This window comes from Brachycentrus maculatus, unplaced genomic scaffold, assembly GCF_059751285.1.
Source record: "Brachycentrus maculatus isolate JH-2025_06_01 unplaced genomic scaffold, ASM5975128v1 h1tg000394l, whole genome shotgun sequence".
NCBI classification, from domain to species: Eukaryota; Metazoa; Arthropoda; class Insecta; order Trichoptera; family Brachycentridae; genus Brachycentrus; species Brachycentrus maculatus.
This window is the reverse complement of record NW_028281143.1, coordinates 179,568-204,229: the sequence shown is the minus strand read 5'-3', so window position 1 is coordinate 204,229 and position 24,662 is coordinate 179,568. Positions and strand designations below refer to the sequence as shown.

The window sequence follows — 24,662 nt, the reverse complement described above, 5'->3', positions numbered from 1 at the left end:
GTAGCCGAGCGTGCTGACCATTACACTACGGAGGCGGACGATAAAATTAATAATCTGTAAAAAATTCTAAGTGCTATTTTAAAAAAAAAAAATACATTTAGGATTTTTTACGTAGTGTGTGGAAGGTTTTGGTGAGAGTATTTTAATGTTTAAATGTTTTAGAATTAAATTAACCCTGATGATGACAAGGTTCTTGTCGAAACCGGTAGGTTAAATTGTATTAATAAGCAAGTGTATTAAAACAAAGTTAATTAATTTTATAAAGTTAATAAAATATGCCACAAAGTATCTGCGGAAAACATTCAAGAAAATAAAAATATTTTTCGATTATTTTAAAATATAATGGCCAATGAATGGGGTGATAAAATGTCAGACACATCTATTAATATCTTTTGGACCGGTACCTATTAAGAATATTCAAGATCATAACAGAAAGGAAAAGTAAATAGGATTTGGTACTACATCAAAATGATAAATTATAAGGCCAGAGTTACTTTCATTATAATATAATAACAGTTAAATTAGATAATAATATATATATTTTTTAAAATTAATTGAAGGTTTAATAATAAAACCCTTATCCGCACCCCAATGGTGCATAGGGCACTGCTATACATAAACGCAGTGTTATCTCGATCGTTTACACATGAAGGAAAGTTGATCAGCCCTCCGCTTCAGGTACCAGTCCAGGGTAATATTGAATAAATATTATAGTGAAAAAATCACTTTTATTTATTTGACCCCCCCTGGGAATCGAACCTGGGACCTCCAGAACAGTAGCCGAGCGTGCTGACCATTACACTACGGAGGCGGACAAAATTGAAGGTTTACATGAATAAATATTAACAGACATTTTGTCTGTTAATATTTATTCTAAATTTATTCCATCATCTAAACATAAGTGAAGAAGTCTGGGTATTTACAGGGCTGTTGATTTACCTGTGATTTACCTGTCACAGGTTGATTATCACTTTACATATCGCTCACTCCTTTCAAGAACGTCATAAATCAAAAAACTTGATTTTTCAAGAGAATGTTTTTAAAGTTTAAAAATATAACACAATGTATTAAAAATAAATATTAAGCCACTTATTGAACTTTTTACTAAGCAACAGATCTTTTGAGGTAAAACCTGAAGATTTTTGCTCCATTTGAAAAATATTTAGTTTATTTAAAAAAAATAATTATACAATACCTTTTCTTCAAAATGCAAAAATGACACTTTCTGCCCTGTAGCGGGTAAATATTAAGTTAAAAATATGCCGCTTTTGCTGGGATATAGTACATTTTCTGGGCATTCCGAAAACATGCACAACTGAAAATTGACGATTTTTGATTTATGACGTTCTTGAAAGGAGTGAGCGATATGTGCAACATTCGCCATTCTACCCATGATTGACAACCACACTACAAAAAATTTCGGAACTCAGTTGGTTAGTTTCACCACGTGAAAATACAAACTCTTTGTATTTTCATGTGTTGACATCTGCAATTCTCAAAACTAGTCGTGTTTACATTAATAAAATCAAAAGAGTAATATTTATATGAATTTTATTTTCATGTTAAGGACGGGTTTTTGCATATATTATTTGGACGAGTACCTATCAATATAATGAAAATGTATTGCTGATACTGATATTGGGTCGGGTTGTGGTTAGTGCCGCTTAGTCTCACAGAAATAGTATGAGAGTATTTTTGTAAATAGTAAAGTCACAAATATTTCTCTTTTTATTTTCTACCACAATTTGATACCTGTTTTTCTAATAATGAGCCGCTTAGTCTCACAGAAATAGTATGAAAGTATTTTTGTAAATAGTAAAATCACAAATATTTCTCTTTTTATTTTAATAAAATAAAAAAAAAAACAATTTAAAAATACTGATGCTGCCTGTAGATTAACGTCAGTTAAAATCCAAAAACTAATTATTGGTTTATCATAACTAAAAAAATATGTATAATGTATAGTTTGTGCAGAAGTTACTTAATAATACAATTAAGTATATTTATGTATAATATAATATATTTCAATTCAAAAACTCATCCCATCAAAGCAAATCAAAATCATTCCAGATTTGAAACATGTCATCCAAAAATGTTATTGTAAATGTATGTGTAACTCAACATTTATTAGATTTTCAAATTTGCAATCAATGTATTTTGTTGTTGTTATTATTTCAATTTATAGTTTAATATTTTATTTATTTTTTTAATTAGATTTATTCATACCGTAGCCGGGTCCTGTTAAAGTTATGAAGATTATCATGAGCAGCATCACCCTGAGCCTTCGAGTGCCAGGTCTCGGTTTGAAGGCTACCTTCAGCGTATCCGTAACATGCCTAGGATTGAAAAACTCCACACAAAAATTGACACTCTCCCCGGCTTCCTGCACTTTCCTCGTATCCTTTATACAAAACAACCCGTAAGTGAACCCGATCACGTACAAACTGATCGAGATTGTAAAAACACCGTAAAATCCTAGGGACTTTGTCAATATGCCACTGAGCGCTGTGCCTATGGGAACTCCAACGCTGATGAAGATATTCACGACTCCTATCCTGAAGGTTTTGTCCTCGACGGTTGTATGGTCAGATATGTAGCAGAAAACAGACATAAACATTGTGGTCCATCCGCCTGTTAGCGCTGGAGGCAAAGCTTCAACAACACCATTGACTTCGAGTGGCCATTCCAGGAAATAAAATGTACACAGCAGCAGACCGATGCTCGAAATTGTTTCTCCAACGAGAGGCATCATCATGCAAGGTCTCCTCAACCCCGTTCGATCGCTCCAAGCCCCAATAAACAAGATCATCAAAGCCGGGATACACGTTTGCAGGGGCGATTTCCATGACGCCATGTTTGCGACGAGGGTTTGGACATGCTGCACTTCTTCCGTAAGATTCTCCACATCTTGCCTGATGAGCCTGTCGCAAATGTCAGCTCCGTAGCCATTGTTGACCCTGCAGGACTTCTCCAGGTTCAAATTTTGAACAGCCAGAGCTGCCAAGACACTGGGCATAACGTAACATGCTAGAAGAGGTTCCACCGTCACGAAACCAATGAAGTTCTTTATCTTTTGTACACAACTTGGTCGTTCTTCATTTGGTCCCACTTTCGATTCTGGCGTAACGATCACATCACAATTAGTATCTGAAGCACTTTCACGATTTGTAGATGCCATTTTTTTATTTCTTTAATCACGAAATCACTTAACTATTATAACTGGTCATAATTTTCTTATTTTTATCACAAAATTTAAATAAATTCAAAGATAATTTAATCTCTTATTTTAATTCAATTAAACCTACATCCATTACACATAAGATTGAAATGTATACTGATATAAAAAGCCTGATGGTGTTTGAAACTAACAATGACGATTGACTTCCTCGAGTGTGTTATGTAATCAGGGTTGTGTAATTCATTATTTTTGTTAATTAATTAAGCCGTTGCGAAAGTTGACACGGTAGCTCGAGATGGAGAAAAATGTTAAACGTGAATGCACGCAGATCGAGTCCAGGACGTCAGTCGTTACGTTCAGACGTCCTATTAACGATTAAGAAATTTTAACCGAGATTGGAACCGGCTCCGAGTAAGTGATAAAATCGCACGTTTAATTGAATAATGGTCTAGCTTTTTGTACTCTTTAATTTTTTATTTAACAATTATACAAAAACGGCTAGCATTTTCATATTTAATGATAATTCTCAATAAATCATACTATATCGCGGAGGCAATCACAATTTTTTAAAGTCGTGTCTAACATTGAACTTTATTCTTTTGAATACGTTATTTTTCCTTTGAAAAAAAAATCATTGTGTATGCTTCATTGACGAGATGATGATTGTAAGAGGATTTCAAGGTAAATTTCATGCAAATTTTTATGGTGCATGTATATACAAGGTGTACACAAAATATTTAACATAAATTCCTTTTGAATTTTAATTGACGTTGTATTTACATAGCAGAATTCCACAGAGTGAGAAAAAAATACTTGTCGTATCGGTGACGACTGTGTATGAAAATTTGTCTTTAAAAATAGTAAAACCAATATCGTTTATACATAATATGTCTTCTTCCTCTTCTAACCCTTATCCGCACCCAATGATGCATAGGGCACTGCATCGTATAGAAGCAGTGTTATCTTGATCGTTAAATACACGAAGGAAAAGTGATCAGCCTTCCGCTTCAGGTACCGGTCCAGGGTCATATTAAATAAATATTAGACTGAAAAATCAACAATATTTATTTTGACCCTCTTGGAAATCGAACCCTGGACCTCCAGCATGGTAGCCTAGCGCGCTAACCACTCACTATGTAGGCGGACAAATATGTATATGTATATTATATAAATATTGAAAATTTTAAACAATATTGCATGTGAATCCGCGTGTTTTTATACACCTGCGATGGGTGTTTTTAATTGTGACAGGTAAAATATGGTGCTGAAAGCAGCTATAGTTTATTTACCGAAATGGCAGCACCATCTGTTGAACGTAACAGCAGCACACGCAATACTAAACATTGCTCACGGTGGACAGCGCGTTTTGTGAAATATTTTATACCCACAAGCATTGTGTAAATTAAACAAATGTACGATCTCTCTGTTCGAGACACACCAACGTTTGGCCAGGTACAACTGGTAAATAAATATATATATACGACAACTAAAAACAGGAAAATTAATGGATTTCTTAAAAATTATTCATTCATTGATTTTCGACTGGCGTGTTTATACATGTAATTGTTATATCGATTTTCAATGCATTAAAAGAATATGTAGGTTTGTATCTCCAACAATTTTTTGTATTTGAAAAGTTTGAATGAAATATACATAAAAATATATTTATGTACCCATGTAATCAATATTGGGATGATACGTCAGCGCCCAAAGGTGCATAGGGCACTGCGACAGGTGACGCAATGTTAACATGAAGGAAAGGTGATCGTTCAGCGTATTAAATAAATATTCGAGTCAAAAATCACTGATATTTAGTATTGACTTTAATTACATACAAGTAAGTATGTAATTAAACTCAATGCAGAATTATAAATGCAAATAAATCATCCTGTATATTTGTAGTCATTAAAAACATATACAATTGTTCATCAGATAGCAAGAAGCAAAAACGAGCAATTACTTCTGTTAATAACATATACATGATGTTTTTATTAACATTTTTAATTTTATCCAAGCAAATTACTTATAAATGTACAAAAATAACAAAATTAAGAAGAAAAAAGTTATAAAAGTGTGGTTTGTTAAACCCGGAGCTCATAAGTTAAAAGGGAAAGAATGAATCACCGTTTTGAGTATCAGTCTGAAAACTTGTATAGGAATTATCAAACTCGAATCGAAATTTGACGGATCTAAGCGTTCTTATGTTGTATCTATGTATATATTTAGTTTCTATGCATTTTTTTTACTTACTTCAACCTTCTTCTTGTGTCCATTACTGAACATAGACCTCCCTCTTGGACTTCCACAGTCGTCTGTTGGACGCGGCTCTCTTCCGGTGCAGGCCCGCCACTTTCCTAATGTCCTAATACCATCTTTTCTGCAGCCCACCCACGCTTCCGCTTCCTGTTCTAAGCCTCCAGTCAAGCACATTTTTGGTCCATATATCCTCAGGCATACGTGCCACATGGCCTGCCCAGTTCCACTTTTGTTCCGCGACTTTTTGGTATTTTCCCTTATCAAAATATTCGTTCACTCAACAATTTTTTTAATTATATTTATTAAAACCCTTATCTGCACCCCAATGGTGCATAGGGCACTGCTTCATATAAACGCAGTGTTATCTTGATCGTTTTACGCAAGAAGGAAAGGTGATCAGCCCTCCACTTCAGGTACCAGTCCAAGATAATATTGAATAAATATTACAGTGAAAAAATCACTTATATTTATTTGACCCCCCCTGGGAATCGGACCTGGGACCTCCAGAACGGTAACCGAGCGTGCTGACCATTACACTACGGGGGCGGACAAAAATTTACACTTAAATATCTGAATATTTATTTTAATTACTTACATATTTTTACACTGAAATATATTTTGGGTGGTCGTAATCGTGATTTTCAATACAGTCATAGCGAATCCTTTCAAACACATTTAAATCCTGTCAATCTACGTATATTCACCTTAATATAACAGCTGTAGAGGTGTCTTTTTCATGTGTTTTCTGATACCTGTCAATGTTCGATATATTGAGAGAATGAAATATATTTTTTTACAACATATTGAATGTGTCCAAAAACTTGTTCACAAAATCTGGATTATCTCCAGGAGTTATTTATATATTATTATGTTACACGTATGTAAAGTGATCACTTAAACTAAATGCCCAGGCTTCCAAAGTCTTCTTCGTCTTTGATGAGATGTTAAAATATAATATGAAAGATATTTTCACTATGAAATACTGGTGCAATATAAATTGTCGAATAAAGACACGTAAAGAAGAAGAATATTTTATTCAATACCCTATGCAACATTGGCTAATCAAAGGAATAACGCAATATTTATATAAGAATTAATGAATTAATTATTGAAAAAAAGTGAATTGCACTATTGGTAATTTTACAGCTGTTACTATATTGAATCAAGGGTAGGTACACCTATTCTCGGTATACTTTTTTTGCTTACTTGTTAATCGGAATATGTTACACAGAAGATGTAATATATATGTTATTAAATAATGTATTATGTTCATCTATGTAGGTACTGGTATCGATTTATCGGGCAGATAAACCAAGTCATTGTATCTGTATAGATATACTCGTATTATTTTAATTATTTATGATCTCAATAAATTGTTTTGGTCAACAATATTTTCTAGGGCTGTGGAGTCGGAGTAGGAGTCGCAGAGTCGCGGTGTTTGGACAGGAGACGGAGTAGGAGTCGTAAAAAATGAGCAACTCTCACTACTTTTTCGTTAAAATTTAAAATACTTTTAATTTATTTTTATTTAAATGAATGTGTTTTGTGCACGAATAATAAACTTGCAGGCGCAAGTCGCGCCGATATGGTGAATCATCGAGATCCATTTAATGCACAAAGTCTACGAGAATGTAATAACAAAAAATGGCTATATGCAAAGGTAGGCAGCAACTTGATAAAAATTAGCTTTTTTTGAGTCGGAGTCGTGTTGTTGGTTAATATAGGAGTCGGAGTCGGAGTCGTGTTTTTTCACAGACTCCGCAGTCCTGATATTTTGAGTATCCAAATACTTTAAAGAATCTTGGTTTTTTTTTAAATTTTTTGACATCGCAAAATAGGTGAAGAAGCATATGGAAGTCTAGGTATTTAAAGGGCTTATGATCTATCATAGGCTGGATAAGTGATCACTTTACATATGTGCAACATTCACCATTCTACCTATGATTGACAATGCTCAAAGTTTTGGAACTCCTGCATTTATCATTAATCTCATGACACTACACATGTGAGTTCAGTCGAGATCCTTTTATTTGGACGTATGCAAGATCCGAACCCCAGATTATTTTTACATTCTGGGAAACGCCCGAAAACACGTTTATCAATTGTTTTATGTAGCTTATAATTTGACCAGTTTTTTTTATTCCCAACATGTACATAGTGTTCAAATTCTGGTTCAAAATTATGTAAAAACATAGGGTGTTTTTTTTTTAAATTTTGACATCGCAACATAGGTGAAGAAGAATATGGAAGTCTGGGTATGTACATAGCTTATGACCTGTTAAAATATGGCGTTTTTTCTCGCGAATTTTACTCGTAGGAAAAGTAATAAACCCATAATTCCGCATATAGATTACTGCTCCACAGTATTATTTTTAGCCAATGAAGAAAATTTTGATAAATCATATATTCTTCAAAATAAAACTATGAGAATAGTGCTCAAGAAAACGACATGTAAGAATGTAGAAAAAAATGAGAGAAGAACTTTTTTGTTAACCGATGAAAAAAGGACAAATATATATTATGATTATTTTTATACATAAATTTCAACGATTTTTAAATAAAAGTTTTTCAGGAATTTCTAGGTTTTAAATCAAATAAAAATCATAAGAATATTACTAAATAAGGACAGCCATTTACCACCAAAAAAAGAATCAAAAAAGAAAAGAAAAAATTGAATTATGTATAAGTATAGGTTTAAAAATGTATAGTGCCTGAATGCATGAGGAATGAAAACAAAAAATTGACATTATGACTACAACTAAAACCTTCCTTTATTGTCCATACTCCCATTACCAAAAAATATTCAAAATAAAAATATTAAACCGTTTCTAGCCCCTCTTCATTCTTCAACGTTCCAAGGACACAACTCTAAAATTTAGATACGGTTTCATATGTGTTTGAAAATGGGATCGAAACACTTGTCACAATAAATTTTAAGTATAAGTGATTTTAACCAAGTGAAATTTCAATTAAAAAATAATAAATTAAGTATGGGAAGGCATGGTTATAATTGAATTTCTGATTGTTGAAGATACTCGATACATAATTCTAAACTACTTTTTTCTAGGAAGGGAATACAAGAATATCTGCAAATCGAGACAATTATTAACGAAGGCAATCTAAAAATAAAACAAAAGTTAGAAGTCGTGATCTTCGACAAAGCGCTCAATATTGAACAAAAAATACGAGCAGTCTAAATAGACAATGGTACCGAAGATCCTGTTTTTTTCTCTGATACTTTGTCTTTTGTACTACCATATGAATAAGTACCAAGACTTCGGCATTGTGGCTGTTATTTTTTTCTAAACGAGAATCACCATAAATCACCTTTTGTTGAAGTCCGAAATTTGTCAATTTTTATTTTTTAAATAATTTATTTTGTTGACTTGGAATTTAGTACTCACTTCAAACAACAACAAAAATGGTATCTGCCAAGTTTAACTTAAATTTAAAAAGTATAGATAACGGAATTTATATTTATAACGTTGAGATAGGTACCGCGATATCAATAAGAACATTGTAGGTGGGTAAAAATTTTAAATTGTATTTTAATTTTATATTAATCAGTATATATATATATATATATATATATATATATATATATATATATATATATATATATATATATATATATATATATATATATATATATATATATATATATATATATATATATATATATATATATATATATATATATATATATATATATATATATATATATATATATATATATATATATATATATATATATATATATATATATATATACAGTGGGTGGCCAAATTATTAGGGACACTTGTCCTTTTTTGTAATTTTCAAGTTTAAATGAATTTTATGATCAAATAAATGTGTTCAAATTAAAAAATATTATTTATTTTTGTTGCTGGTATCATAATTATTGTTTTTAAGACGTAACAATGCTGCAAAATATCAAAAAAGTAAATTTTTTTCTCATTTTAATGATAATTAGTGAAAAATGGTGTTAGTGTGAGCTAAGTTAATATTTTTTAAAACCATTTTCCTGTATGTTTTTTGAGTCCAAGACTATAAAATACTAAGTATTTTTTAATAATTTATTAGTTTTGCTGATTTCATAAGTTAATTTCAATTTATTTTTAATTAAAATTCAATTTAGTTTGAATTGAACCTTAATATTCTAAATTTAAGTATGGGCAAGTCTTTAGACATATCTCCAAGAAAATGTAGGGAAGTACCAACCTAACTACTTCATTCCACATATTTCTAAAAAGAGATAGCAGCACTCACAGGTATTTCGAAGTCAGGAGTCAACCGGATAAAAAGAAAAATTCATAAAAACCCACCTCTAGAAGCAGCCCGTGTCTAAAAAAGTGGCAGAAAAACGATCACCACTCCGCGTGGTCACCGTAAAATCAGGGACATCTATTTCCAAAATCGTAAAACGTGTGTTGATTGTCCACTACGTTGATAAGCGATGTAGAAATCAACGCCTCCAAAATGATAGTTTGGAGACGGTTAGTCGAAGTAAATCTAATTGGTCGACGTCCAACCAAAAAACTACGCCTGACTGAGGCCATGAAGAAAAAACGACTCCTATGGGCCAGAGAACACTGGAATATGACGGTTTCGGACTGAAATCGAGTATGTATGACTTACATTTGTATAATAAAATAAGAAAATAATAAAAAATACACATTTTTGCAATCATGGTGATACTTTATAGGTCTGCTTCTAAGAAGAGCAACATTTAAAATTTTGGTGGGAAAAACTTAATTCGTCCGACGGGGCCCAGGAGAAAAATTCCACCCGGACTGCCTGGTAAAGAGGGCTAAAAACACCCTGTAAGTATAATGTTGTGGTCCATGATCTCATTTTAGGGTATGGGACGCCTCCATATCATGGAAGGGACCATGAGGCAAGACCAGTACCAGCGAGTACTGAAAAGTCGGCTCCAGCCGAGGCTAAGGAATAGTTCCCTGGTGATGAAGAGTATGTGTTTATGCATGAATTGGTACCGTGTCATAAAACAAGGAGTGTTACCGCATTCCTGGCTGAAAAAAACGTCTGTTGAGTGTGTGTTTTGCCTTGCCCGGGCAATTTGCTGGATATGAACCCCATTGCAAACATTTGGAGGCTAACGAAACGGGAAATTGCTAAAAAAGTCATCACCACCAAGCGGTTACTGATAGAAACTCTTATCAGAGTATGGCATGGTAACCCTAATCTTCGGCACAATATATAAATCTGCATAGAAAGCATGCCCCGACGTTTGGAAGTTGTAATCGCAGCAAAGGGTGTTATTACTAAATATTACGGTTTTTTCTGAAATTTTTGAATAATCGCTTTTTATGATAAAAATTAATTACTTTTATTAAATGTTTGATTACATTGTTTCTAAATTCTAAATAAAGCATCCCAATCAATAAAAAAATAGTTAAAAACCTAATTGTTTGCTCATTAAATTCATTTGAACATGAAAATTACAGAAAATTCGAAGTGTCCCTAATAATTTGGCCACCCACTGTGTATATATATATATATATATATATATATATATATATATATATATATATATATATATATATATATATATATATATATATATATATATATATATATATATATATATATATATATATATATATATATATATATATATATATATATATATATATATATATATATATATATATATATATATATATATATATATATATATATATATATATATATATATATATATATATATATATATATATATATATATATATATATGTGTGTGTATATAAATGATTCGTCTCCGTTAAGAAATGTTCCTATACTTAGTGTGTTTAACTATGCATGCAGACATTACATCTTAAATTTTAGCCATCTCATCTCGTTAATTATTTATATGTAAAAATTAAATATATGACAATCGTGTGATTATTCCTATGAATTTTATTGTCATTAAAATATGAAGGATAATGGATTATTTTTTTAGGTACCAGATTAGAACACCGCTCAGTATATTTTAATTTTTTACTCAAATATGATTCTTGCATAGTAAAAAAAAAACTATTTTTAGAAAGATGGGAGATAACATTTTTTCGTAAGGTTTATTAAATCCGTACGTAATTAAATTTGTAAATTTTCCCACGATATCAAGTATTTTTTGTGAGGACCGATTTCCAGGGATTGTTTGAAAAAATATTTGGTTAATTTTATGAAATCATACGATGGTATGGGATCCGTGATCGTAAGGATTTACCAATACCGTTTTTTTTTCTTTCTGCTAGTCATAGAAGGATTTTCCACTCGAATAGACCTTTAAGTATGATGTACGTATATATCGCTCACTCCTTTCAACGTCATATATCAAAATTCTTCAATTTTCAGTTGAGCATGTTTTCGGAATGCCCGAAAATGTACTATATCCCAGCAAAAGCGGCATATTTTTAACTTAATATTTATCCGCTATAGGGCAGAAAGTGTTGTCTTTGCATTTTGAGGAAAAAGTATTGTTTAATTATTTTTTTAAATAAACTAAATATTTTTTTAAATCGAGAAAAAACATTCAGGTTTTACCTAAAAATATCTGTAGCACTGTAAAAAAAATCAATTAGTGGCTTGATATTTATTTTTAATACATTTTATCATATTTTTAAACTTTAAAAACAATCTCCTGAAAAATCAAGTTTTTGAAATATGACATTGTTGAAAGGAGTGAGCGATATGTAAAGTGTGCCATGTTTATTAACCCTCAGAACTCGAATGCCGCCCTAGAGGCGTCATTCGTATGACTCCAGTGCCGCTTCTATGGCGGCAAGAAAATAAAATCTTAGTATATAAACACCGAGATTTTTGTCTACACGAACTGAGGATTGCAGAACAATATGCACTAAAGGCTGAGGTGTAACATGTTCAAAGGATATTTGACAAAATTGATCGGGATTATATAGGTTGAAAGGAGTGGGCGGTATCTATGTAAATTGGGTGATGACAATTTTACCTTAATCAATGTTGTCGAATCAAGTAGTAGTCTATAAGGAAAATTAATTGAATTAACAGCAAGACCTCTTTAATCTGAACACCTAAAATTTACCATCTGTTCGGACTAGTGGAGCGTTCGGATTACAGTACAGATATTCTTTGGAGTATTTTTTTTTTCAAACAACAAATATGTATAGTGAATTTAAAATTTATTTATTCAATATTTTGAGTGAGTCAAATCAGGATAATCTCCAATTAGAGTTATTTTTCATATTTCTTTTTTTTATATCTTAACACAAATGAAGAAAAATATGGGAAACATAAGTTAAAAATATGCCTCTTTTGCTGGTACATTTTCTGGGCATTCCGAAAGCATGCATCTGAAAATTGACGATTTTTGACTTATGACGTTCTTGAAAGGAGTGAGCGATGTGTACCTTATTCTCCAGTCATTACCATTGAGAAACTGATAAAATCATAATATAATTGGCGTACTGCAAAATATATAATCACATATTACATACATACGACACAGTATAATATTATATGTAGTACAGTAAAACCTCGATATAACGGACATAATTGGGGGGCGGGGGTGTCCGTTAAGGACGAAAGTCCTTTATCAAAGTCAAAATAGGTTTAAAATAAATCAAAAACTTTTTTTGATACTATGACCACGACGTAGGTACTCGCTTTCGGTAATCCTGCATAGAAAAAGGAATTGCTTACACTTTTGAAGTTCGTTGTTTTTTTATATAATGAAATCTCTAAATTACGAAAAAAAAGTAGACCGACTATATAACCCCTATATCTTACTTATGCCCGCCTCCGTTGTGTAATGGTCAGCACGCTCGGTTACCGTACTGGATAATCCTGATTCGGTTCCCAGAAGGTGTCAAATAAATAACAGTGAATTTTCACTCTACTATTTATTCAATAATTACCTTGGATTGGTACCTGAAGCGTGGGACTGATTACCTTTCTTTTATGTGTTAACGATCATAATAACACCGCGTTTATATGATGTAGTGACCTCTGCACCGTTGGGTGCGGATGAGGGTTAGAAGATGTTCATCCAATTCAGAACCAATACACACGGAAGTAAAAAAAACTGGTTTACTAAAATTGCTTTGATTGAATATATTAATTAAATATTTATAAGAAGAAGCCACTAACGCATGCACTAATACGCTATTGTGCGGTCGGCTTCCGGAACAGATTTAAACTCTATTTGACGCTCATGGAATAAGTTCGCTCGTGAGAGACCACTTATTCTATGAGCAAGGAGAGTCATGACCAGGCTCTTAGTAACATTGGACCCCCACTGTCCACAGATTCAAGCTTAAGATGGGCCGATCCCGGCGGCACTGCAATGCCGGGCCAACCCGCGACAGGAGTGGAGCAAGCCCCGAACATCCCGTCACATTCCAAAAATCAGTTTAATATACTGGTCCCGCATTGCGGGAACTATCAGATATTAAGCTGATAAGAACAGATACTACACTTTGATCTTAGCCAACAGGCCGAGAAGCGATACCTGACGACCCAAATCCTGGGCTATATGTATAGGCAGATGGGACGCTTGTTATGCGCACTGCAAATGATTCTAGCGCTACCTATCCGAGAGTCAACGAATCAGTCGCTCCTTGTCCTTTTTGTTATACTCGGGAATGTTTTTGTTTAGGATTTACACGCATGAATAACATGGAATTGTAGTAACAATACTTACGTACATATATGCAAGAGTATAAAACTTATGTTTTAAAACAACCTCTGTTAAGTAGTAAATCATAAGCCGTATCTTAAAACCTGTAAAAAGATTAGTAATTTGGATGTAGACATTTAAGAAATTTTCTGTGTTTTATTGGAAACCGAAATCAAAATCAAAGTAAAGCTAATAAAATCATATTGAAAGTGTATTTATATTTCTTCACAATATTCAGTTAGTATTTCTCTATTGTTATACAGCAGAGTCCTTTCAAATTTTCCCCCCTTTTCTAGACATTCGCCTCCTTTATTACATTTACATAATATTAAGGGCCCACAAGGTCTATGAGCATTATAGCGATTTGTGGTACATCATTTCAAACCTTCACTGCATATTTAAATCTCTTCTGAAGACCGTTAATTTTTTTATGGTCCACTCTTAAATATATAATATTAATTGTTAATATTTGCAATTACCTGAATTTTAAATATTAATTTTATGTTACCGCTTCGATGGCCTCATCATCGACAGTGTAATTTCTAAATATCTACTATGCTCATTAACCTTTACCATTTTACAATACATCCTCAAATTTTAGCTATAATAAGGTCAATTTTAATGATTCGTTTTGGCTAGTACGACCTAAAGCCACGCCATTCCAGAACACCTGGTCTTCATCTCCACGTGGTTTCCATTGTCACATTAATACAGTTGAACCAAAACTTATCCTGTCCAAATACATTAGCAAATGCAGCAAAAAGAAAATACAGTTAAACCTCAATCAATGTAACGGACTGATTGAAGGAACGGGTATCCGTTAGGTAAAGCCGAAAGTACGTGATATGAAAATAAGCTTAAAATAAAACAATAACATTTTTTTGAAAATATGTGTATTTAGTTTTGAAAATAGGTTCCTGAGGCGAATACTGGGTATAAAGTGGTATGACTTCATCAGGATTGACTATGTGAGGAGAAGAACTCAACAGCCCATCATACTGGAAGTCCTAAAGAGGAGAAGGTGGACATGGTTGGGACATGTCACCTGAGTGCATCAACCCCTTATGTCTCTTCTTCCAACCCCAAGGATTCCGGCACCCCGAAAGGCCGCTGACGACCATTCACCGACTATACTCAGCGGAACTTCGAGACGCCGGACTGACCTGAGAGGAAGCCAAGGAGATGGCGCGTGACAGAGTGACTTGGAGACGTTTCGTGTTGGCCATATGATCCACCTAGGGAGCGAACATGGGAAGAAGAAGAAGAAGAAGTATTTAGATATATGTAAACAAAACAATACACAAAAACTATACATATTTATAGTCTTCGGACACTTTTCGTGATGTGACGTTGCTGTTTGACATCGACAATATTTTTACATTTGACCGTTATATACAAAATTCCTGTAAAAAGATTCGTTATATCGAGGTTTTACTATAGTCATATTAATAATAAACAACCATAGCAGATGTATTTTGGTCTTAGCTAGGGCCAGTGCGGTCACAGAGCTCACTTCAATGACGTCATAGATGTGAAATCGAAGCGGATAAAAGTTTAGGTCCTGCCGTGAGGCAGGAGACAAAAAATTGGTTATAGACTCATTTGAGTGCTCCCCTCCACGGAAATCTTTAGTAAAAGGCGAAAGATTTATTCGTATTGAAGGGAAACCAGAGTACCACCCGACCGGTTGCCAGGTATTATATAGGTAATAAACAGCTCATTCAAGAGCGTGTTGCGAACGAATGTGGCGCCATCTAGTTTAAAAAAAAATACCAAATACTTCACACATTCATACTTTTTGACATTTTGATAATTTTAAATGGATAATATCTAATTTGGGTAAAAAGATTAGCAAATTACACTTTTCTCCTTCTTTAAATATAATTTACTTATTGTGAAGCATGTTTCATATTTACATATGTCATGATAGTACCAAACAAGTTTATTATTCAAAGCATTTGCATAATAAAATTTGAATAATTGATGCATTTGAATGAAAGGCATCAATTAGGTAGATCGCATTTATTGATTTGGCGTTTAATCTGTAGAACTCCATTTTAATTTATGTATTCATTTTTAAATCAAACACAGATATTTGAGTCGACTATGTTGTATTTTATTTAAAAAAAACACGTAAAAATTAATATTTCGTCAATTGTTTCGCCTAGTTATGTCATTTTTAAACGAATGTGAAGATTAAATAGACTGACGGTCCTTATGTAGCTATACCATTCTGGGTTACTTAAAATTACCTTAAAAAAATATCATTAATTGATTCGGCAGTCACTTTGTGGTAAAATCTATCCATTTTTAATTAAGGTTTTCTTAGGAAATACCACTATTAATAGTGGTATTTACTAAGTAAAACATTAAATAAAAATTAAAAAAAAAAGTTTAAAAAAATTAGGTAAGTTATTGCACTTAGCAAAAAGAATATCGTGAAAGATATACGCTTTTGTTTTGTTTATGTGCAGAATAAAAAACAAATAAATGAAAAATAAAAAAAAAACTATTTTTTTATAAGGGGGGGCGAACCGGTTCTTGAAAATAGCGACTGTTTTTGGCTAGAATTTTGACTCATGAATTACATGAAATTATAGTTACTTTAAACATAAAGAGTAAATCCACTCACGAGTAGGCATAGGCTATAAAACTTATAAAGTTGAAGCCTGAGTAGGGACACGATAAACGGTGTTGCATAAGCCGTAGCTAGATTTCAGAGTCACTTGGACGTTAGGAAATTTAAAAAAAATGAAAATTTTGAATGCTATCACTGCCTAGAATATAATATTTGCTTTAATATGCGAAACAAAATACCAAACCTAGATCCACCACTGGTCGTCACGATGAAACTATTAAGAATTCTTTGAACGCCATTAGGTATTCCTATACCATTTGCATTCGTGATTTATCATTTTATAAGTAGGACTGAATATATATCAACATACTTACCTGGCAAAACGATGTAACGTCAATTACTTTATATGCATATATTCAGCGGCGGGCTACAGGGGGTCGGAGGGGCTCGCGCGAGCCCCTTGTTAAATTTGGCAGGGGCCGACAAGCCCCTTGTAAAATTAAGAGAAATCAATATTCTCTGATTAAATCAGTACATAAATGCAATTTCAGTGGAAGTCATATCTATATTTTCAATTGGTTAGCGCACGGTACTTATAATATTATATATCTATATTTTGTCATTTGATATACGTATAAAGTATTTTTTTAAATTATTATGAATTTTGGATAGTTAAAACAAAGTGATACACCCCCCCTCCCCCATCCCTTCCCCCACCACCCGCGAGCCCCTTGTTAAAAAAATGGCAGCCCATCCCTGCACGTATTTAATAAAAATATCGCAGGTACCCACACTTTGAAGACCTCCTTTAATAAGTAATATAATAAGATATTAAGTATAAAATATTTAAAGAAAAAGAAGAAGAGTGTAATGTGTTCATCTTTCGATCTAAATTAGATATTATTCCATTCAAATTTGTCTAAATATCAATAAGTTGGAATGAATGAAGTATTTGGTGTTTTTTATAAAAACTAGATGGCGCTACAATCGTTCGCAACACGCTCTTGAATAGACTGTCTGTTACCTATATAATACCCGGCAACCAGTGTTTTGGTACTCTGGTTTCCCTTCAATACGAATAAATCTTTCGCCTTTTACTAAAGATTTCCGTGGAGGGGAGCACTCAAATGAGTCTATAACCAATTTTTTGTCTCCTGCCTCACGGCAGGACCTAAACTTTTATCTGACTTCGGTTTCGCATCTTTCTCTTTGACGAAGCGAATTCTACGGCCGCCCTCGCGCTGTAGAGCTGAGGCCGCTTGTGCACTACACGGAATTTTACCGTCCGGCAGTCCGGTTTTGCAGAGATCGAGCGCGCAACGTATGCACGCACCGATCCGAAGAAAGTTGGACAAAAGCACAAGCCAATCTTCCGTTTTATATGCTAACTAATGTGCTGGACGGTAAAGATCCGTGTAGTGCACAAACGCCCCAAGACTGAAAATCAACTGTAATGGATTGTTTTATTATATGTATGCCTAGCAGACTATAGTATAACCCCGATATAACGGCCTCTTTAACGACCTTCGGATATAACTGTCAAGAATTTCGGTTACAAGAAAAAATCTCAAAATCAAATAGCAACGTCACTTCACGAAGAGTGTCCGAAGACAATAAATAAAATAAATTCTGGTCTGTATTTTTACTAATATCTAAATATAATAGTGCTTATATTTTCAGTTTTTTTATTATTATTTGTTTTTAAACTTATTTTCGGCTTCTGATTAGTGTATTATATTGAGGTTTAATTGTATTTTGTATTTTGGAAAGGATATGTTTCGGCTTTACTGTATTGACGAAATAATGAGAACCGCGTAAAGTGCTGGAGGTTATTTTTTAATTTTTTTTTGGCAGTCACCCATAATGAGCATTGTGAATACAATATTTATAAATTACACAGAAGATGATAAGAACATCGAAGCGGTAAAATAAAATTAGTGTTTTATTTCCGGGTAATTACAAATATTAACATTTGAAATTAAAAACAACTTATCCGTTCCATGAAATTCATGCATATAAATACTAAACGAAAACCCTCCCGAGTATAACAAAAAGGACAAGGAGCAACTGATTCGTTGACTCTCGGATAGGTAGCGCTAGAATCGTTCGCAGTGCGCATAACAAGCGTCCCATCTGCCTATACATATAGCCCAGGATTTGGGTCGTCAGGTATCGCTTCTCGGCCTGTTGGCTAAGATCAAAGTGTAGTATCTGTTCTTATCAGCTTAATATCTGATAGTTCCCGCAATGCGGGACCAGTATATTAAACTGATTTTTGGAATGTGACGGGATGTTCGGGGCTTGCTCCACTCCTGTCGCGGGTTGGCCCGGCATTGCAGTGCCGCCGGGATCGGCCCATCTTAAACTTGAATCTGTGGACAGTGGTGGTCCAATGGGCCCGTTCATGACTCTTCTAACTCATAAGATGAATGAACTCTCGTGAGCGATTTTATTCGATGAACGTCATATAGTCAGAATGTGCTTCTAAAGCCGACCGCTGAATAGTTGGTTAGTCCATACGTTGGTGACTTTTTCTTTTAAATTCAAAAGCCGCTCTCTATATTTCGCATGTTGAGTTAATTGTAAATTGATCAGTGTGCCTTTGTCAGGATGTTGGATTATTGGCTAATAAATTAATATGAGAATCACAAGACTATCATTGATAACATTCTTATTTAAATCTGTAGGGAACTAAGGGAGATATAAAAGTTTAAACTTTAGATATTTTAATAAAACGATAAACGTGCGTTCGCACACGTTATCGAATGTTTTATGACGTCATATGGTTTATTGTCTATGGTTTATAAAGCTGTAATAGTAGTTGTATAAATTGTTTGTTTACCACTACACTACCATTTGTGTTATACAAATATGAGGGGGGGGGGGGAAGGTAGACCATAAATATAAAAAAATAGAGCCGCCAATAATTTGGCAATAACACGAATATTAAAATAACTCCACCGTTTCTGTGACGTCATTCATTTCCAACTAACGAAAATAACCAAAAGGCCAACTTTCCAAAAGAAAATGATGAATGAAAATATTAATTATATCGTCTGTTATAAACACAAAACGAGTCTAATACAATCCTTTATAGGTTGAGTATGTTAAATTAGATATTCCTTCCGTCTGACAAAGATCTATTATTAACAGGATTTTTAAATTAATTTATAGCTATTCGTCGACGACTCGACCTACGACCGCGATTGTTTTCCGCAAAAGGTTGTAAGTCGGATCATGCAATAATTTCCTTACAAAACAATTATAATGTAAATACTTATGTACACAATTAGTTACACTGCGTGATAATACAATATAATTATACGAAAAAAATGAAATAATGTCTCCTTGTCATTTATCGAGTTTCTTTAATGTTACTTTGGTTTTGTCTATGATTGAGTAATCACCAGCATTCCTTATAGCTTTAAATTCTTGTATTGCATTGTTTTTATTTATTTGTATAGTTGTTACATAAAAGTTAATTATATTAGTTGTACTAGAGTAAAAAATAAGTTAAAATATAATCATATTTATAAAGCAAATACGATCAATAAGTATATTTATAAATATATTCCACGCTAGCGGATAACTAATCGCGGATTGTAGTCGTAAAGACGAACAGTCATAAGTCGTATGGGTCGTAAGTCGGCGAATAACTGTATATGCGTCTATTGTTCGAAATAGAAATGGAAAGAGACATCTTGCGGTGGGTGAAGAAAGCAAAATTAAACTGAAGGTAAAATAAAGGGGGTAAGAAATCGGTGATATTACACCGGTTTTTTAAATTGGAGTTTTTGGAACTTGAGGAAGAGGATTTTTAAATTCCAGTAAATGCATTCTAATGTTCGAAATGAAAGAGACATCTTCCGGCAAGTGAAGAAACTAAAAATATAATTGGTTTGAATATCTGCTAACGATTTACTTTATTATCAAAATGTATAAACACAGATGTCACTAACTGTATTAATTGAATACGGGCTATATTTATTTTTATCTCCTCGGGCTAGCCGTAGCCATTTATTACACCGAAATTAAAATAAATAATAACGGTTTTGCATTATGTTTATTTAAAGGATATTCTAGAAAAAATGATGTACAATTTACCCCATGAATTGATCTTTGTTTCAAAAAGACACCCATAGATGGCGTACTTGAAAATATTATTACAAGGAGAGTAAATCGACTTATCTAACAAAATAAGGTTTTATTCGAGGGTTTTCTTATTTAAAAAATTGTATTATTTACAAAAAAATTCCTAGCCTTGGGCAAACAATAAAATTGTTTTATAAATTAGTTTTATGTTATTAACAATTTCTGTCTACCTCCGTGGTGTAATGTGTAAGTGTATTTAGCTACCATGCTGGAGGTCCCAGGTTCGATTCCCACTGTGAGGTGAAAATAAATATTAGTGATTTTATGCTCTAATATTTATTTAATATAACCTTGGACTGCTTCCTGAAGCGCAGGAGTGATCACCCTGCCTTCGTATAAGTAACGATCACGATAACACTGGGTCAATACGATCCAGTTCTCTACGCACTATTGGGTGCGGATAAGGGATAAAATGAATTATTATCATTTGTAAAGGACACGTGTTTCGATGCAACACCGGAAAATTATGCGGAATGCATCGAAACACGTGTCATAATAGATTATATTAAAAAAGTGGTATAGCCATATTGGTAGGGACAAAGTGGAATTTGATAAGAGTACTGGTTTTGTGCTTGTGGCTATTTTGGGTTCCATTTTGAAATAATGAATCGCCTTTTTTACATGTACTAGACATAGTTCAAGTAAGGGTAAGTAATTTTATTAAATTGTATTAAACTTTAGCATATAAGTATTTCGGCTTAATACAGGCTATGCCTAAAGAGCCAAAAATGCAGATAAATTATATGTACATGTATACTTAAGAAATAAATTAATAAAATACCAATAATCCCATACTAAAATCCGACCAATGCCGCATCCGGGTTAAAAACGCAAGTATGAAATTGTATTAAAATTTGTCATATTATTTTTTTTCCAAACCAAAAAATAAAAATAAAAGACCGTTAAAATTAAAGGTTTATACTCTAAAGCTTAGAGTTGATTGGCGTAATTTATCTATCTTTGCTAACTACGAGTACAAAACTAAAATTTAATAAAAAATTATGTACTTACTTTTCTCCAGCACTCTCAAACAAAATAACACTGACTCACTATAATTTGTGTGATATACTATCTGTTTATATTTTTTAAAATATTTTCTTAGCACTTTCCTTTTCAAGATTCAGGAAACGAATAAACGTATTTCTCCCATATTCGTATTTATTGAGTGACGAATTGAACAAGTCAGTGCAAGGTAGCGAAGCTCTGAGACTGCGACTTTCAGGTTTTTACAAGTTCAAAATGTATTGCGACCACAAAGCGAATACCAACATCCTACAACTTACACAATTTTATAAACATATAAAATATTTTTTTTACTTCATAGGTACTTTTATAAATAATGTATATGTCTTGATATTATAAGATAGTATGATGTAAGTAAATAGGTAATATCAGTGTATGTGTTGAGATCCACTATCGTGGACCCCCATTTTCATTTCATGGACCCCCAATTTTTTTTTCAAATTTCAAATTTTTTCACATTTCAAATTTTCAAATTTTTCAATTTTTTTTTCGCTGACGTAGACCCCTTGCAGGTTGTCATAGACCTCTAGGGTCCATATAGACCATTTTGGGAATCACTGCTCTAAACTAATAAATCGATGCCAAGCTATTTTTCCAACACTAGAGAACAAACAAAAATCTGTTTTTTTTTCTTTCAATCAAACATTTGCGGATATCGCTCCGTTTAAAATGTAAGAGCGCACATTTCACAAGAATTCTTTTGTTATACTTTGCCCATCGCTGTTTGCATAGATTTAAATTCTAGAAATACGGCGAGGCTCATTTTCTTATTTTATGCTCGTTTTCACAATCTTTTAAAATGGCTTCGCAAATACGACCACGTCAGACGTTGAAACGGACTTTTTTTTTCCAGCGAGATGGTAATCTCTTAGAATCTGGATGCCTCCGAGCTAACAATGGTCCTCCGTTCTCTCATCGCCTGTTTACGAATGTTTATCCCGGCTCTTCTCGCGTGATCGGCTAATCAACGTTATTTCTTTCATCGCGTTTTTTCAAAATACGACCCGAATTCATTTGGGTGACAGCTGGATAATCTGCAAGCCGATTTTAGCGTTTTCTCCAAGCGAATACGAAGCTTAACCCTCGATTAGTGACCATATCCGAAAGTTAAACGATAGATATATTAAGAAGACACTTGCAAACATACAATTCAGCAAGCGATCGGCTACGCAAATAGTCTCCGTAAAAAAATTAATGAAAAAAAATCTGGAATTTAATTTTTTTTTAAAATATTTTGTTTACTTATATCGAAAAAAAAATCATAATTTTTTCACTCTTTACCCTTCATAACTCTTTTCTTTTCAAAACCACATATTTATTACGAAGAAAACTTTTTTTTCAATATAATAACGGTGTTTTAAGCAAAAAATTCAATTACCGTAGAACGGGGCTACTTGAACTTTGATGTGTTACTTGAGCCCAGTACAAAAAAATCTGTATTTGGTCAACAATAATGAACGTATAGACATGATTCAGGTGACACTTGTTGTCACGATACGTTCATTATTGTAGACCAAATAATATAATAATAAAACCCTTATCCGCACCCCAATGGTGGATAGGGCACTGTGTCATATTAACGCAGTGTTATCTTGATCGCTTACACATGAAGGAAAGGTGATCAGCCCTCCGCTTCAGGTACCAGTCCATGGAATCCAATATTGAATAAATATTACAGAGAAAAAATCACTTATATTTATTTTACCCCCCTTGGGAATCGAACCCGGGACCTCCAGAACGGTAGCCGAGCGTGCTGACCATTACACTACGGAGGTAGACCAAATACAGTTTTTTTTTTTTTTTTGTACTGGGCTCAAGTAAGATATCAAAGTTCAAGTAGCCCCGTTCTACGGTACGTTAAATTTTACCAATTAAGTGACTCATCCAAACACAGATGGCTGTTGTGAACTCGCACATACTGTGTCACGAGTTTGATCAATATACATATCTAGAAATTTCAAAAATATGAGTAGTGTGGTTGTCAATCATGGGTGGAATTGGTGAATGTTACACGTGTGTAAAGTGATCTCTCCACCACGTCTATGGATGAGTCTTTGCATTTACAGGTTATACATATGACCTGTAAATGCAAAGACTTCCATATTCTTCTTCATCTATGTTGAGATGACAAAAAATCAAGTAAAAAAAGGTAAAATACGCATCCTTCTTCCATTTCAATACGACGATATTCATAGCTAAACTGGCAGTACAGAACGGAGTCCTGGTTCCGACCCTAATGTATGGAAGTGAAACAGGGAGTTGGCAAAAGAAGAATCTAGAAGGACTTAGAAAAATGTGCTACAAAACGATGTATGATAGATGTTCGAATAATGAAATAAGGAAGGAATGCAAAACTAAGTCAAGCATTATCGATAAAATTAAGAAAGGTGTGTTGAGATGGTTTGGACATGTAGAACGAATGAGTGAAGAAAGAACGGTAAAACAAATTTATGAGACCAATGTAATTGGAAAAAGGAGCAGAGGAAGACCGAGAAAAACTTGGCAAGATCAGGTATGCCAAATACTTGAAAGCGGTCAGGTTGGGAGTCGAAACAATCGGCGGGTGTGTATGAGGAGATGCATAATCGTGGAAAAGGCGAGGAATGTTTGCAATTACGGAATGGTGTGGCGTTCTATTCTCTCTGCCTACCCCTGCGGGGAAGCGGCGTGATGGTTAGTTAGTTAGTTAGATATTCATACATTTTGCGTAAAATTATATTTATCGCAGGTAGGTTTTTACATGTTAAAAATATATGAATATTTGCGTTTTCCGCGAAATGGCGGGATAAATAAGTCGAATAAAATACAATCACGAA

The 24,662-nt window shown here is 33.3% G+C and overlaps 1 protein-coding gene and 4 non-coding genes across 5 annotated transcripts; 2 read left to right on the top strand and 3 right to left on the bottom strand.

The window, feature by feature from the left end:
- Positions 1-2,226: 2,226 nt before the first annotated feature.
- On the bottom strand, positions 2,227-3,549 carry LOC148302996 (lysosomal proton-coupled steroid conjugate and bile acid symporter SLC46A3-like; the record flags this gene model as incomplete). The annotated part of the gene is made up of 1 exon (XM_088270721.1): positions 2,227-3,549. A coding segment is annotated over exon 1 (952 nt), but the record flags the coding sequence as incomplete, so codon positions are not given.
- Positions 3,550-13,730: 10,181 nt separating this feature from the next.
- On the bottom strand, positions 13,731-13,923 carry LOC148302995 (U2 spliceosomal RNA). Its single transcript, XR_015838552.1, has one exon. It is a non-coding gene; the product is annotated as a U2 spliceosomal RNA (small nuclear RNA).
- A 1,729-nt stretch (positions 13,924-15,652) lies between these two features.
- LOC148302994 (U5 spliceosomal RNA) lies at positions 15,653-15,769 on the bottom strand. The gene has a single exon (XR_015838550.1). It is a non-coding gene; the product is annotated as a U5 spliceosomal RNA (small nuclear RNA).
- Positions 15,770-17,724: 1,955 nt separating this feature from the next.
- Positions 17,725-17,841, top strand: LOC148302993 (U5 spliceosomal RNA). Its single transcript, XR_015838549.1, has one exon. It is a non-coding gene; the product is annotated as a U5 spliceosomal RNA (small nuclear RNA).
- Positions 17,842-18,842: 1,001 nt separating this feature from the next.
- Positions 18,843-19,035, top strand: LOC148302992 (U2 spliceosomal RNA). The gene has a single exon (XR_015838551.1). It is a non-coding gene; the product is annotated as a U2 spliceosomal RNA (small nuclear RNA).
- Positions 19,036-24,662: the final 5,627 nt, after the last annotated feature.